At 43.4% G+C, this 17,165-nt stretch overlaps 1 protein-coding gene across 1 annotated transcript in view; it reads left to right on the top strand.

Annotated features, from left to right (window-relative positions):
- LOC106568722 (3',5'-cyclic-AMP phosphodiesterase 4B) overlaps positions 1 to 17,165 on the top strand; it is a 173,249-nt gene that overhangs the window by 95,589 nt on the left and 60,495 nt on the right. The window contains exons 4-6 of the mRNA XM_014139302.3: positions 9,805 to 10,005; positions 10,583 to 10,619; positions 10,726 to 10,796. Of these exons, the coding sequence (XP_013994777.1) occupies positions 9,805 to 10,005; positions 10,583 to 10,619; positions 10,726 to 10,796 (309 nt within the window). The remainder of the gene's footprint in view (positions 1 to 9,804; positions 10,006 to 10,582; positions 10,620 to 10,725; positions 10,797 to 17,165) is intronic.

Consider the following 17,165-nt stretch of genomic DNA (forward strand, 5'->3'; position numbering starts at 1 on the left):
CATTTGAGTCAATTGGAGGTGTACCTGTGGATGTATTTCAAGGCCTACCTTCAAATTCAGTGCCTCTTTGCTTGACATCATGGGAAAATCAAAAGAAATCATAATTTTTTGGGAGGCACATCCTTGGGAGCAATTTCCAAATGCCTGAAGGTACCACGTTCATCTGTACAAGCAATACTACGCAAGAATATACACCATGGGACCACGCAGCCGTCATACCGCTCAGGAAGGAGACGCGTTCTTTAAAAAAAATGTATTTCATCTTTATTTATCCAGGTAGGCCAGTTGAGAACAGGTTCTCATTTACAACTGCGACCTGGCCAACATAAAGCAAAGCTGTGCAACACATACAACAACACAGTTACACATGGAATAAACAAATGTACTGTCAACAACACAATAGAAAAAGTCTATATACAGTGTGTGCAAATGGCGTGAGGAGGTAAGGCAATAAATAGGCCATAGTAACGAAGTTATTACAATTTAGCAAATTTAACACTGGAGTGATAGATGTGCAGATGATGTGCAAGTAGAAATACTGGTGTGCAAAAAAGTAAATAAAACAATATTGGGATGAGGTAGGTAGTGACCAGTGAAATATACTTTCTGGAGCGTGTGCTATGGGTGGGTGCTGCTATGGTGACCAGTGAGCTGAGATAAGGCGGGGCTTTACCTAGCAAAGACTTATAGATGACCTGGAGCCAGTGGGTTTGGCAATGAATTTGAAGTGAGGGCCAGCCAACGAGAGCATACAGGTCGCAGTGAGGGTAGTATATGGGGCTTTTGTGACAAAATGGATGGCACTGTGATAGACTGTATCCAATTTGCTGAGTAGAGTGTTGGAGGTTATTTTGTAAATGACATCACCGAAGTCAAGGATCGGCAGGATAGTCAGTTTTACGACGAGGGTATGTTTGGCAGCATGAGTGAAGGATGCTTTGTTGCGAAATAGGAAGCCGATTCTAGATTTAATTTTGGATTGGAGATGTTTAATATAAGTCTGGAAGGAGAGTTTACAGTCTAACCAGACACCTAGGTATTTGTAGTTGTCCACATATTCTAAGTCAGAACCTTCCAGAGTAGTGATGCTAGTCAGGCGGGTGGGTGTAGGCAGCGATCAGTTGAAGAGCATGCATTTAGTTTTACTAGCGTTTAAGAGCAGTTGGAGGCCACGGAAGGAGTGTTGTATGGCATTGAAGCTCGTCTGGAGGTTAGTTAACACAATGTCCAAAGAAGGGCCAGAAGTATACAGAATGGTGTCGTCTGCGTATAGGTGGATCAGAGAATCACCAGCAACAAGAGCAACATCATTGATGTATTCAGAGAAAAGAGTCGGCCCGAGAATTGAACCCTGTGGCATACCCATAGAGACTGCCAGAGGTCCGGACAATAGGCCCTCCGATATGACACACTGAACTCTGTCTGAGAAGTAGTTGGTGAACCAGGCAAGGCAGTCATTTAAGAAACCAAGGCTGTTGAGTCTGCCGATAAGAATGTGGTGATTGACAGAGTCGAAAGCCTTGGCCAGGTCGATGAAGACGGCTGCACAGTACTGTGTTTTATCGATGGCGGTTATGATATCATTTAGTACCTTGAGCGTGGCTGAGGTGCACCCGTGACCAGCTCGGAAACCGGATTGCACAGCAGAGAAGGTATGGTGGGATTCGAAATGGTCGGTGATCTGTTGTTAACTTGGCTTTGGAAGACTGTAGAAAGGCAGGGCAGGATGGATATAGGTCTGTAACAGTTTGGGTCTAGAGTGTCACCCCCTTTGAAGAGGCGGATGACTGCGGCAGCTTTCCAATCTTTAGGGATCTCGGACGATACGAAAGAGAGGTTGAACAGACTGGTAATAGGGTTTGCAACGATGGCGGCGGATCATTTTAGAAAGAGAGGGTCCAGATTGTCTAGCCCAGCTGATTTGTACGCGTCCAGGTTTTGCAGCTCTTTCAGAACATCTGTTATCTGGATGTGGGTGAAGGAGAAGCTGGGGAGGCTTGGGCAAGTAGCTGTGGGGGGTACGGAGCTGTTGGCCGGGGTTGGGGTAGCCAGGAGGAAAGCATGGCCAGACGTAGAGAAATGCTTATTGAAATTCTCGATTATCGTGGATTTATCGGTGGTGACAGTGTTTCCTAGCCTCAGTGCAGTGGGCTGTTGGGAGGAGGTGCTCTTATTCTCCATGGACTTTACAGTGTCCCAAAACATTTTGGAGTTAGAGCTACAGGATGCAAATTTCTGTTTGAAAAAGCTAGCCTTTGCTTTCCTAACTGACTGCGTGTATTGGTTCCTGACTTCTCTGAAAAGTTGCATATTGAGGGGAGTATTCGAAGCTAGTGCAGTGCGCCACAGGATGTTTTTGTGCTGGTCAAGGGCAGTCAAGTCTGGAGTGAACCAAGGGCTATCTCTGTTCTTAGTTCTACATTTTTTGAAAGGGGCATGCTTATTTAAGATTGTGAGGAAATTACTTTTAAAGAACGACCAGGCATCCTCTACTGACAGAATGAGGTCAATATCCTTTCAGGATACCCGGGCCAGTTCGATTAGAAAGGCCTGCTCGCAGAAGTGTTTTAGGGAGCATTTGACAGTGATGAGGAGTGGTCGTTTGACCGCGGACCCATATAGGATGCAGGCAATGAGGCAGTGATCGCTGAGATCGTGATTGAAAACAGCAGAGGTGTACTTAGAGGGCAAGTTGGTCAGGATGATATCTATGAGGGTTCCCATGTTTACGGATTTAGGGTTGTACCTGGTGGGTTCCTTGATAATTTGTGTGAGATTGAGGGCATCTACCTTAGATTGTAGGACTGCCGGGGTGTTAAGCATATCTCAGTTTAGGTCACCTAATAGAACGAACTCTGAAGATAGATGGGGGGCAATCAATTCACATATGGTGTCCAGGGCACAGCTGGGAGCTGAGGGTGTCTATAACAGGCGGCAACAGTGAGAGACTTATTTCTGGAGAGATTCATTTTTTTAATTAGATCCTCGAACTGTTTGGGCATAGACCTGGAAAGTATGACAGAACTTTGCAGGCTATCTCTGCAGTAGATTGCAACTCCTCCCCCTTTGGCAGTTCTATCTTGGTGGAAAATGTTGTAGTTGGGGATGGAAATGTCCGAATATTTGGTGGCCTTCCTAAGCCAGGATTCAGACATGGCATGGACATCAGGGTTGGCGGAGTGTGCTAAAGCAGTGAGTAAAACAAACTTAGGGAGGAGGCTTCTAATGTTAACATGCATGAAACCAAGGCTTTTACGGTTACTGAAGTTAACAAATGAGAGCGCTTGGGGAGACGCAGGGCCTGGGTTAACCTCCACATCACCCGAGGAACAGAGGAGTAGGATGAGGGTACAGCTAAAGGATATCAAAACTGGTTGTCTAGTGCGTTGGGGACAGAGAATAAAAGGAGCAGGTTTCTGGGCGTGGTAGGATAGATTCAGGGCATAATGTACAGACAGGGGTATGGTAGTGGTACAGTGGAGGTAAACCTAGGCATTGAGTGTCACGTCCTGACCATAGTAAGTTGTTATTTTCTATAGTAGAGTGGTCAGGGCGTGACAGGGGGTGTTTCGGGTGGTTTTTCTATATTGTCTATTTCTATGTTTAAGTTCTAGTTTGCCTATTTCTATGTTGGGGTTGTTTGGGTTGATCTCCAATTGGAGGCAGCTGATCCTCGTTACCTCTAATTGGAGGTCATATTTATGTTGATGTTTGTCCCACTTGTTTTTGTGGGTAATTATCTTTTGAGTAGTGTGTTTTCCTCTCTGCGTCACGGTTTGTTGGTTTTGTGTTTCAAGTAAATTTATGTATTGCATTTAGTTTCACGGAATAAATAAATATGTGGAACTACGAACACGCTGCATTTTGGTCCGATCCTTCAAACAGCCGTGACATTGAGTGACGATAAGAGATTGCATCTCTGGACGCACTACTTATGCTGAGTGAGGTCACCGCATGTGTGGGAGGTGGGACAAAAGAGGTATCTGAGGCATGTTGAGTGGGACTAGGGGCTCCGCAGTGAACTAAAACAATGATAACTATCCTAAACAACAGTATACAAGGCATATTGACATTAGAGAGAGACATAAAGCGAGGCATAATGCAATCACAGGTGTTGATTGGGAGAGCTAGGCTAAGACAGCAATGGGTAAGACAACAACAACAGGTAAAATGGCGATGAATGAGCAGAGAGGGTCAGTTAACTACACACAGGGCCTGAGTTCGAGGTTGGGGCTGACAGATAAACAAAATGGAGTACCGTGATTAATTAATTAATTAATGAACAGTCCAGCAGGCATCAGCTATGTAGCCAAGTGATCATAGGGTCCAGTGAACAGCAATAGATGAAACAGGGAGGCCGCTAGGTAGTCGTTACTATGCTGGCAAGCGGGAGACACAGCGTTCCAAAAAAAAGTTAGCAGGTCGGGTCTAGTTGAAGCGTCTGCTCCGACGCCCGGGAAAGGCCGGTTGAGGGCACAACGGATGGAATTACATCGGCAGACCAGTCGTGACGGAAAGCGGGGCTCCGTGTCGACAAAGGGTCCAGGCCAGTTGGCAAAAGAGGTATTGTAGCTGGAGTAATTTTGTTTGCTACCTGGGAGATGCGCCTAACTGGTGGCTAACTGGTGCTAGCTTTGGGACAAGGGCGTTAGCCACTATAGCCACTCGGTAGCAGCTAGCTAGCAGCGATGATCCGATGCAAAGGTCCAGAGCTTACGGCAAGAATCCGGTGGTGTTGTGGATTCTAGTCGTGTTAGTGAAGAGTCCGGGAGGTATCAGCTGTGTAGCCGAGTGATCATAGGGTCTACTGAGCAGGTCGGGAGATGGGCCTGGCTCAAGGCTAGCTTCGGGGCTGGGCCACTCGGTGGCAACTAGCTAGCTGCGAAAATCAGGAGTAGTGGTCCAGGGCTTCCGGCAGGAATCCGGTGTTGTAGTGGAGAAAAACAATCTGATATGCACAGGGTTGACACGCGCTGTGCAGACTGGGAGGCTGGAGAGTATTATCCAGGCTAAAAGCGGCTGGTGTCTGTGCTAAAGGTAAAGGCCGCTAGCAGTGGCTAACAATGACTAACTAGCTAGTAGCTAATTAGCTGGTTAGCTTCTGATGGCTAGTTGCTGATGGAGGTTCTGGCTATAAGGTCTAAAAATAGCAGATCTGTATCACATTTGGTGAGGCGGGTTGCCGGAAGGTATATTTCCTTTAAAAATGGAAAAAGGGATTGAAAATATATACAAAAAAGACAAAAAAGACCAAATTTACACGGGAGAACGACAAACAACGTCTGCACTGTTACGCCATCTTGGAAAAACCTACAGATGAACGTTCTTTGATGCGAAAAGTGCAAATCAAAAAGGGGGAGGCTTGCAAGCCGAAGACACCATCCCAACCGTGAAGCACGGGGGTGGCAGCATCATGTTGTGTGGGTGCTTTGCTGCGAGAGGGACTGGTGCACTTCACAAAATAGATGGCATCATGAGGTAGGACAATTATGTGGATATATTGAAGCAATATCTGAAGACATCAGTCAGGAAGTTAAAGCTTGGTCGCAAATGGGTCTTCCAAATGGACAATGACCGCAAGCATACTTCCAAAGTTGTGGCAAAATGGCTTAAGGACAACAAAGTCAAGGTATTGGAGTGGCCATCACAAAGCCCTGACCTCAATTCTATAGAAAATATGTGGGCAGAACTGAAAAAGTGTGTGCGAGCAAGGAGCCTACAAACCTGACTCAGTTACACCAGTTGTCAGGAGGAATGGGCCAAAATTCACCCAACTTATTGTGGGAAGCTTGTGGAAGGCTACCTGAACCGTTTGACCCAAGTTAAACAATTTAAAGGCAATGCTACCAAATACTAATTGAGTGTATGTAAACTTCTGACCCACTGGGAATGTGATGAAAGAAATAAAAGCTGAAATAAATAATTCTCTCTACTATTATTCTGACATTTCACATTCTTAAAATAAAGTGGTGATCCTAACTGACCTAAGACATTTTTACTAGGATTAAATGTCAGGAATTGTGGAAAAACTGAGTTTAAATGTATTTGGCTGAGGTGTATGTAAACGTCCGACTTCAACAGTACATTTGATTGACATCTAAGCGATATGCTAAATGTGAATAGTCGTTCAAGTTCAGCATAGCTAGCTATCAAAGTGATTCACATTCCTTGCTAGCTAACCAAATGACACCTGCATCTCTAGCTGTAGCCACCGAAAAACAATATGGGGGGAAAAAGTTGGCCAATCACCCACTCATCCAATGATATGACATCCTTCCAGCAGCTAGCTAGCTAACGTTAGGCTCTGTGTTTTTAGCTTGCTAAATAAATAGATACACTAGCCTATTAGCCACATTATGACTGCCTTGTGGTCATTGCCCTTGCTAGTTTGATTGTATTGACATTCCCAGCCTTAGTTACGTTCATCCTTTTTTTCCCGAAAATATTGAAACTGAAAAATGCATCTCGGAATGGCGGCTTGGAGGCAGCAAACAATGTATCAGGCCGTCTGGGATTTACAACTTGATAGCAATATTTGTTGGACTACCAAGAAATGTATTGGTGAATTAGCTATATTAATCATGCATTGAACTGCATCCATGTATTCTGACTACAATGCCGTTATTCTACGTCATGGAATTCTGAGTGAAATAGAACCCATTTTTAAAACATCATAAAGTTGGTATTGTAGTATAAACTGGGAATTTGACATTTTTACTGATATTATGATTGCCTGTTTGTTTCATATCGGCAAAGTAGTTAAAACGCTGTCAGTTCCACTTTAAGACGAGTAATAGTATTGCTAGGCATCTTCTTTGAGACGTTCACGTATGGGCGCACAAGCTAGCGTCATCATGCTCTTGTGATCAGTACTGTACTGATAGCTTCAAAGTGCTGGTGGAAGCATGGAATCGAACTTAGGCATCAGGCAGAGTTTTCACATGCTACCCATGGTTTTGATGTTTTCCTGAAGTCCACTATAAGCAATATCAGACGTTTAACCTCGCAGCCAAAATATTTTTACACGGTGAAGGTTGCCCTCTGGTGGTGACTGTGCTGTCCTTTTATTCTTTCATCTCTCACTTATTCTCGCTCTCGCTCTCTCTTTCAATCCCTCTCCGTCTTGCTCATGATACCAATACTCTTGTAATGTCCCCCCTTAGACAGACACAGTGGAACCAAGAGTCAGATGACTGCGCATACTACAGGAACAGAAAAAGACCGACAGAGACAATCCATTACATGTAGTCCAGCCCAGCTCTACCCTCAGCCAAGCCAATCCTGTGCCATCACACTGTTGGCCTCTGGTCAGGGATCTTGTGCTCAGTGTGCGCGTGCGCGAGCAGAGCGTAGTGTCAGTGTGGTGTCTGTCAGATCAGAGGAGGGGTGGTTGTGTGTGTGTGTGTGTGTGTGTGTGTGTGTGCTCCCAGTGTGTGTGATAACTTGATTAAAGAAAGGAGAAATCAAAATGTCCATCCGGAGGAGGAAGGAGAGAGGAGGAGGTGCAGGGGAGATGATGTACACCAGGTCACCGATCTGTCACAGGGGCAGGGTGCACTTTGACTTTAGTGAGGAGGTGGTCAGGAGTCGCTCCCCCTCCACCACTCACAGGTGACTCTTCGTTCTTGATTAGTTTCTTTTTTAATTTTATCTCATACTTTTTTTAGTAGGTCGCAGTATTGCCATAAATACCTGTGTATGATAGATTGTAGGATGGCTGTGTTTCAACGTTTACTTATTGTACAGTAAGTCATTTCAGATAGGATTGCCCTTGCACAATAATGATTTGCAAAGACATTGCTACTTTGGTGGTGCATTCCGCTATGTGTTTGCAATGCAACATGAAAACTTTGAATACACATTTACAGATGATGTACTGTACTAACATGCCTTGGTTCAGTGTAAGATTAAGGGGGGGTGTGTGTGTGTGTGTCAATGTGTGTGTTCCTACGCTTGTATTTGCCATCCATTATGTTAATCTGATCTCATGGTCGCTGGGAGGTGTGGGAGTAGGAAATGCCTCAGTGGGATATGGAGATATGTTCTGGGATAATCCTACATGTAGGGATTACAGTGGGGGTAAATGCTGCTGGGCAAATATTAAAATGGGAACAGTGTAGTTTCATTAAGGATATGCACTGATTTACAAGGCAGTCTGAGTGGTAGAGAGGAAAGAGATGTCAACGGTTGGGTCAGTATTCACAAAGCGTCTCATAATAGGAGTGCTGAATCTAGGATCAGGTCCCCTCTGTCCATATAATTATAATATGAAAGGCAAACCTGACCCTAGATCAGCACTCTTACCCTGAGAAGCTTTGTGAATACGGAACCTGGAGTCATAAGGCTACTGTATTAGAGGCTAAACTGTGAGGCTTTATATGTAGTAGTACAGTAGTGTGTTCTGCTGCTGGAGGATTAGCGAGTGTTCTGTGGACTATACATTAGTAGCACCTTAAGGTCATGCTGTGGTATGGTTTGATATTAACTGTGGATAGGGCAACAAAGCATTTTTGGGTAGTGGCTTGGTGCATGTTGGATTTGGAGTGTGCACGTTTCAAATATAAAGAAATATATGCAGGCGCGCGCACACACACACACACACACACACACTTAGTTGGTGCCTTATCTCTGTTTGTACACCTCTGTTTGTATCCCTCCTTCTGAGCAGGATATTCTATCTAGCATCTGCTCTGCTCAACTGCCTTGGCTGCTCACCTCTTGACCTCTCTGGCACTCTGTAATTTTTGGCGTTATCAGTAGAGGAAATCCGGTTATTATCTGTCAACAGCTTATGAGCCGTTCGCGTGTCATCTGCATCACACACAAGGCATTGCTGCCTTAGCTCTGTGCAGCGAAATTTGGTGTGCGGATGAATTTTCTCTGTGTTGTGCTCAATGCCGATTCCGTCCAGTCGCAAGGGGCAATCCCCACAATGTGTCTGCCTCCCCAGTCCCCACAAATGAATCCTCGGAACATTGAATTAAATAGTATAATACTGTATGTGTCGATGTCTCTCAGACCCTCACTGACAAGACATATAGGCCCAACAAGAATGCTGAAGTAGTAAAAAGATCCCCAACCAAATACAACAACACAGCCAACTCATCTGATCAGACTACCGTCAATCTCATTTGTCATGACCTGATTTGGTTAAGTCATTATTTGTCATGACCTGATTGGTTAAGTCATTATTTGTCATGACCTGATTGGTTAATTCAGTGACAGTGAATGATAATCCTCTCCTGCATCACTGTATGATCTCTCTGTCACCTACTGTACAGGTTGCACTTTTTATTAGTCGTATGTACAGGATACACATGGTATACACTGTCCAACGAAATGCATAATTGCAGGTTCCTTCTCGACAATGCAACAATAAGAAATAAAATATAAGAATACGAACATAAAGTAAATGGCTCATTAGTATAGAATAAACATTTTAGCATTTAACTCTACAGGTCTTATCATACAGTAGTTCACTTCACTGTGTCAGCTATTCAATGAATCAACTGTTTTTGTAAAGCCCTTTTTACATCAACAGTTGTCACAAAGTGCTTTCCAGAAACCTAGCCTAAAACCCCAATGGCTAGGAAAACTCCTTTTGGAACTATTATCACAGTCTAGGTTTTCCGCTGATTTCAGTATTCAATATTTCATTTCTTATGATTACACTGTTTGCTGGCAAATTGCCACTCTGGGGTGGACTATTCTACTCTACTCTTCCTTGATCTTCACCACTCGATTCTAGGTGCATCGCTGTGAGTCTGACATCTGTTTTTCTCTCTCTCCTGTGTCTTACTGCAGCTTCGATGTGGAGAATTCCCCGTCTGCATGCGGCAGCCCGTCGGACCCCCAGGCGTCCCCGAGCTCCTGCCTGGTCCTGCACCCCAACATGGGGGGCCACGGGCAGCGCCGCGAGTCCTTCCTCTACCGCTCCGACTCGGACTACGACCTGTCGCCCAAGTCCCGCGAGTTGTCCCGCAACTCCTCGGTCGCTGGAGAACTGTGAGTCCGCTTCTTTTTTCATTTTTTTTTTGTAGTTTTACCTGGGTGAAATATGTATTTTAATATAGTTTAGTTTCAAATACTCGTACAAATACATGATTGGAATATTGGAATGCGTATTGGATACATATATATACACTAAACGAAAATATAAACGCACTATGTAAAGTTTTGGTCCCATGTTTCATGAGCTGAAATAAAAGATCCCAGAAATATTCCATACACACAAAGCTTATTTCTCTCAAATGTTGTGCACAAATTTGTTTACATCCCTGTTAGTGAGTATTTCTCCTTTGCCAAGATAATCCATCCACCTGACAGATGTGAAAGGGGGGGGGGGGGGGGGGCTGTGGAGTATTTATTTCTGTATTAAAGCCCTAGGGCCTAATGAATGTATTTCAATTGACTGATTTTCTTAAATGAACTGTTAACTCAGTAAAATCGTTGAAATTGTTGCATGTTGCATTTATATTTTTTTGTTCAGTATAATAACATTATATAACAAAATCAGCCAATTGAAATATATTCATTAGGCCCTAGGGTTGATTATAGCTCTATCTTTATTGTTTTCCTTCAGGCATGGGGAAGACCTGATTGTGACTCCTTTTGCTCAGGTAAATGTTTCCTCCATTTGTGAATCTACATTGAGATATAAAAATGATTATGGATTATTACAGAATGATTATGTGATTTAACATTAAACGTGCTCTCTGGCTTAAGGTTCTTGCCAGTCTTCGCACAGTGAGGAACAACTTCACCACCTTGACCAATGTACAATGCACCTCCAATAAGTAAGGGAACCTATCATTTGCTTCCGTCTGAAATGTAATAACTCATGCATGTAGTATGTACATTGAATTTGTATGCAATGCATTTATATAGTTATCTAAATCCACGATGAAATAAAGAAGGTGTGTTATATCTGCCCTGGAACTTGGTAAGTCTTTGTGGCTGATGAATTTAGTGTGGCTGGTGGACTGAAAAGTTTTTCCCCTGGGCAAATGCAACATAAGAACAGTGTGCTTGAGAATTATATACGGGAGAGAGTTTGACATGAGGTTTCAACCAACCACTAGGTGGCACTCATATCAAGTTGATGATTTCATACTGAGACGCCACCTTCAGAAAGTATCCGCAACCTTGAATTTTTCCACATTTTTGTTTGTTTACAGCCTGAATTTGAAATAGATTAAATAGAGATTTTGTGTCATTGGCCTGCACACAATACCCCATAATGTCAAAGTGGAATTTTTCAAGATTGTTTAAAAATGAAAAGCTGAAATGTCTTGAGTCAGTAAGTATTCTACCCCTTTGTTATGGTAAGCCTAAATAAGTTCAGGAGTCAAGATTTGCTTAACAAGTCACATAATAAGTTGCATGGAGTTTGTGAGCAATAATAGTGTTTAACATGATTTTTGAATGACTACTTCATCTCTGTACCCCACACATATATTTATCTGTAAGGTCTCTCAGTCAAGCCGTGAATTTCAAATACAGATTCAACCACAAAGAACAGGGAGGTTTTCCAATGCCTCGCAAAGAAGGGAACCAATTGATAGATGGGTAAAAAAAAATGTTTTAAAAGCAGACATTGAATACCCCTTTGAACATGGTGAAGTCATTAATTACACTTTGGATGGTGTATCAATATACCCACTCACTACAAAGATACAGGCGTCCTTCCTTATTCAGTTGCTTCCTAATTCAGAAACCGCTCAGGGATTTCACAAGAAACTTTATAACAGTTACGGAGTTGAATGGCTGTGACAGGAGAAAACTAAGGATGGATCAACAACACTGTAGTTACTCCACAATACTAACTTAAATGACAGAGTGAAAAGAAGGAAGCCTGTACAGAATACAAATATTCAAAAACATGCATCCTGTTTGCAATAAGGCACTAAAGTAAAACTGCAAAAAATGTGGCAAAGAAATTAACTTTGTCCTGAATCCAAAGCATTATGTTTCTGACAAATTCAAAACAACAAATCAGTGAATAACACTATTAATATTTTCTAGCATGGTGGTGGCTGCATAATGTTATGGGTATGTTTGTCATTGGTAAGGACTAGTGAGTTTTTTTAGGATAAAAAGAAACGGAATAGAGCTAAGCACAGGCAAAATCCTAGAGGAAAACCTGGTTTAATCTGCTTTCCAACAGACACTGGGAGACAAATTCACCTAGTTACAGTTTTGACTTAAATCAGCTAGAAAATATATGGCAAGACTTGAAAATGGCTGTCTAGAAATGATCAATAACCAACTTGACAGAGCTTGAAGAATTAAAAAAATAATAATGTGCAAATATTGTACAGTCTAGGTGTGCAAAGCTCTTAAAGACTTACCCAGAAAGACTCACAGCTGTAATCGCTGCCAAAGGTGATTCTAACATGTATTGACTCAGGGGTGTGAATACTTATGTGAATTAGATATCTGTGTTTCATTTTCAATACAGCTGTAAAGATTTCTAAAAACATGTTTTCAGTTTGTCATTGTGGGGTATTGTGTGTAGGCTGTAACACAACAATGTGGAATAAGTCAAGGGGTATGAATCCTTTCTGAAAGTGGACATCAAGCCATTTCTGATTGTACAAAACGTGCTACTTTGAATGGCTCCCGAGCATGTGTACTTTTGTAGTTGTAATATTGAAATCCAAGGAGTTATATGAGGTAAGGGGATAGATATGAAGTGTTGAAATGTGTGTGTGTATATATATATATATATATACACACATAAACAAATAAAACGACAGTTCTCCTCAGTGAACATTCCATGAAAGAGCTGTAATCCAGGGCGGGCTTCTGCTCCGGTGGACAATATGTCTATAGCTGGGACCATAGTCACCAAGAAAACAATTGGTAACACACTACGCCGTGAAGGACTGAAATCCTGCAGCACCTGCAAGCTCCTCCTGCTCAAGAATACATATACATGCCCGTCTAAAGTTTGCCAATGAACATCTGAATGATTCAGAGGACAACTGGGTGAAAGTGTTGCGGTCAGATGAGACCAAAATGGAGCTCTTTGGCATCAACTCAACTCGCCGTGTTTGGAGGAGGAGGAATGCTGCCTATGACCCCAAGAACACCATCTCCACCGTCAAACATGGAGGTGGAAACATTATGCTTTGGGGGTGTTTTTCTGCTAAGGGGACAGGACAACTTCACCGCATCATTTGACGGGGCCATGTACTGTCAAATCTTGGGTGAGAACCTCCTTCCCTCAGCCAGGGCATTGAAAATGGGCCGTGGATGGGTATTCCAGCATGACAATGACCCAAAACACACGGCCAAGGAAACAAAGGAGTGGCTCAAGAAGAAGCACATTAAGGTCCTGGAGTGGCCTAGCCAGTCTCCAGACCTTAATCCCATAGAAAATCTGTGGAGGGAGCTGAAGGTTCGAGTTGCCAAACGTCAGCCTCGAAACCTTAATGACTTGGAGAAGATCTGCAAAGAGGAGTGGGACAAAATCCCTCCTGAGATATGTGCAAACCTGGTGGCCAACTACAAGAAACGTCTGACCTCTGTGATTGCCAAGGGTTTTGCCACCAAGTACTAAGTCATGTTTTGCAGAGGGGTCAAATACTTATTTCCCTCATTAAAATGCAAATCATTTAAAAACATTTTTGACATGCGTTTTTCTGGATTTTTTTGTTGTTATTCTGTCTCTCACTGTTCAAATAAACCTACCATTAAAATTATAGTCTGCTCTTTTCTTTGTAAGTGGGCAAACGTACAAAATCAGCAGGGGATCAAATACTTTTTTCCCTCACTGTATGCATTGGGGCAGCTGGCGTTCTCCTGGCATCCACCAAACCTAGATTTGTCCGTCAGACTGCCAGGTGGTGAAGCGTGATTCATCACTCCAGAGAACGAGTTTCCTTTGCTCCAGAGTCCAATGGCGGCGAGCTTTACACCACTCCAGCCGATTCTTGGCATTGCACATGGTGATTTTAGTTTTTTTTCTAATTTATACAAAATGAAAAACTGAAATATCAGATTTACATAAGTATTCAGACCCTTTACTCAGTACTTTGTTGCGGGCACCCATGGCAGCGATTACAGCCTCGAGTCTTCTTGGGTATGACGCTACAAGCTTGGCACACCTGTATTTGGGGAGTTTCTCCCATTTTTCTCTATAGATCCTCTCAAGCTCTGTCAGGTTGGATCGGGAGTGTCGCTGCACAGCTATTTTCAGGTCTCTCCAGAGATGGTCAATCGGGTTCAAGTCCGGGCTCTGGCTGGGCCACTCAAGGACATTCAGACTTGTCCCAAAGCCACACCTGCATTGTCTTGGCTGTGTGCTTTGGGTCGTTGTCCTGTTGTAAGATGGATCTTCACCCCAGCATGAGGTCCTGAGTGCTCTGGAGCAGGTTTTCATCAAGGATCTCTCTGTACTTTGCTCTTTTCATTGTCGTAATGTTGTATCATTAATGTGACGACTGCTATTCATCAAATAATTAACTGTGTTTCTAATTACATGATTCAATGAATCAGGCAACCATTAACTCAGTAACCTGGGGCACCATGGTTTGTTTAATGAGGTACTGTTTCCCAAATGAACTCAAAGAATATCAGAATATCGATTTCATAGCGGTCGCCAATTAATTAACATCCTCTAGTCTCATCGTGAACGTCGCTTAATTTGTAAATCTGCACAAACCCGGTTCTCACTAAATCATTCGGTACCACACCAATTGAGATGATTATTTATTTACTAACAAGCAAATTATAATATAAGATACACATTCACAAACACACAGTCTAGGCTATTGATTAGAACTTAGTACAATGAGCGGACCAACACAATATGACACGTGTTACACAAGATGGGGATTTAGAGAGAGAGAGTGCACGAGAGAAAAGCACACTTGGGATACTATGCTTAGTTTAGCCCCTAACACCTTGTCTCGAACTGCCGCTCTTATGGGTCAGAATTATAATGATGTAATTACTTGAAGGTCTCCATTGGGTATCTCTTCGTGGACTGAGTTCCGCTTAGGAGGTATAGCCGATGACCTTCTACTCCGATGGCGGCACCTCCTTCGTTACCGGGTGTAAGTCTATGATCGTCCACACGATGTCAGTGTCCTTTCTCTTAGTGGTCTGTTCCCTTGCACTTGTTCTGTGAGAGTGGACTTCTGAGGAGGTTAATCAGCCGTGTCGAGACTCCCAGCTTGGTTAGGAGGGCCGTGTAGACAACCAATGATTTGAAGAGAATAACTGGCCTGTTCTTCTTGAATTCCCCTTCTTAGATACAGTAATCAACCATAGCCTTGATTGTTAAGAGGTTCCTTTGTCCTCTTCCTCGTGTTGCGTTTGTGGGGTCACGACAATCTTAGATCACGCTGCAGCTGTGGTCCGTTTTAGTCTGATATGTAAATTCTTAACTCACAAGTTTTTTTACCCCCGGGTCACAACGGGGCATTTCCGTCTTCATGGCAAGTTCTCTGGGGTGTATCTAGTTACGAGGCAAGGTATCAGGATTTTACTCTAATCTAGTTTAGACAACTAAATTCACAGTTCATCCTTACAAAAACATGCTCTTTGATCTGGATATTTTCTACACAACGCACAGTATGTAAACATCATGTACATATTATGAAAACTCTTCAAGTTACAATGTTTTCGTTATGTCGTCATTTAACTTTTAGTAATATAAAACGACATTCATTTTCATATTCCATCTATCGTTGTTACCACCATTTTGGCTGATGAAATAAATTGTCCCAAAGTCAATTTATTGCATGTTACCGTTCTGAGGTAGAGTCTCCATAGGCCCACCATACATTCCAATCCTCGATACTGAGAGGACAAAGGATTCGTCTGCTGCTTTAAGATTTACGATGGGTGTGAGGTGTCATTAACCCCCCCCCCCCCCATCAATCCCTCTATACCTCTCCCCCTCTGTGTGAGTGAGAGATGTCTCTGTAGGACTGTGATCCACGGTAACCTGACCCGAACATGCCAATCATGACATCATCTTTCCCTTGATCCTGACTAGTCTCTCAGTCTCTGCCTTTTACAGTGGAGTGGCTTCCGTCTGGCCTATCCACCATAAAGGCCTGATTGGTGGAGTGCTGCAGAGATGGTTGTCCTTCTGGAAGCTTCTCCCATCTCTACAGAGGAACTCTGGAGCTCTGTCAGAGTGAACATTGGGTTCTTGGTCACCTCCCTGACCAAGGCCCTTCTCCCCCAATTGCTCAGTTTGGCCGGGCGGCCAGCTCTTGGTGGTTCCAAACTTCTTCCATTTAAGAATGATGGAGGCCACTGTGTTCTTGGGGACATTCAATACTGCAGAAATGTTTTGGTACTCTTCCCCAGATCTGTACCTCGACACAACCCTGTCTCGGAACTCTACGGACAATTCCTTGGACCTCATGGCTTGGTTTTTGCTCTTACATGCACTGTCAACTGTGGAACCTTTATATAGACAGGCGCGTGCCATTCCAAATCATGTCCAATCAATTGAATTTACCAGTGGTGGACTCCAATCAAGTTGTAGAAACATGTCAAGGATGATCAATGGAAACAGGATGCACCTGAGCACAATTTCGAGTCTCAAAGCAAAAGGTCTGAATATTTATGTAAATAAGGGATTTTTATATACTGCTCAAAAAAATAAAGGGAACACTTAAACAACACAATGTAACTCCAAGTCAATCACACTTCTGTGAAATCAAACTGTCCACTTAGGAAGCAACACTGATTGACAATAAATTTCACATGCTGTTGTGCAAATGGAATAGACAACAGGTGGAAATTATAGGCAATTAGCAAGACACCCCCAATAAAGGAGTGGTTCAGCAGGTGGTGACCACAGACCACTTCTCAGTTCCTATGTTTCCTGGCTGATGTTTTGGTCACTTTTGAATGCTGACGGTGCTTTCACTCTAGTGGTAGGATGAGACGGAGTCTACAACCCACACAAGTGGCTCAGGTAGTGCAGCTCATCCAGGATGGCACATCAATATGAGCTGTGGCAAGAAGGTTTGCTGTGTCTGTCAGCGTAGAGTCCAGAGCATGGAGCCGCTACCAGGAGACAGGCCAGTACATCAGGAGATGTGGAGGAGGCCGTAGGAGGGCAACAACCCAGCAGCAGGACCGCTACCTCCGCCTTTGTGCAAGGAGGAGCAGGAGGAGCACTGCCAGAGCCCTGC

This window comes from Salmo salar, chromosome 14, assembly GCF_965601325.2.
Source record: "Salmo salar chromosome 14, fSalSal1, whole genome shotgun sequence".
Taxonomy (NCBI): domain Eukaryota; kingdom Metazoa; phylum Chordata; class Actinopteri; order Salmoniformes; family Salmonidae; genus Salmo; species Salmo salar.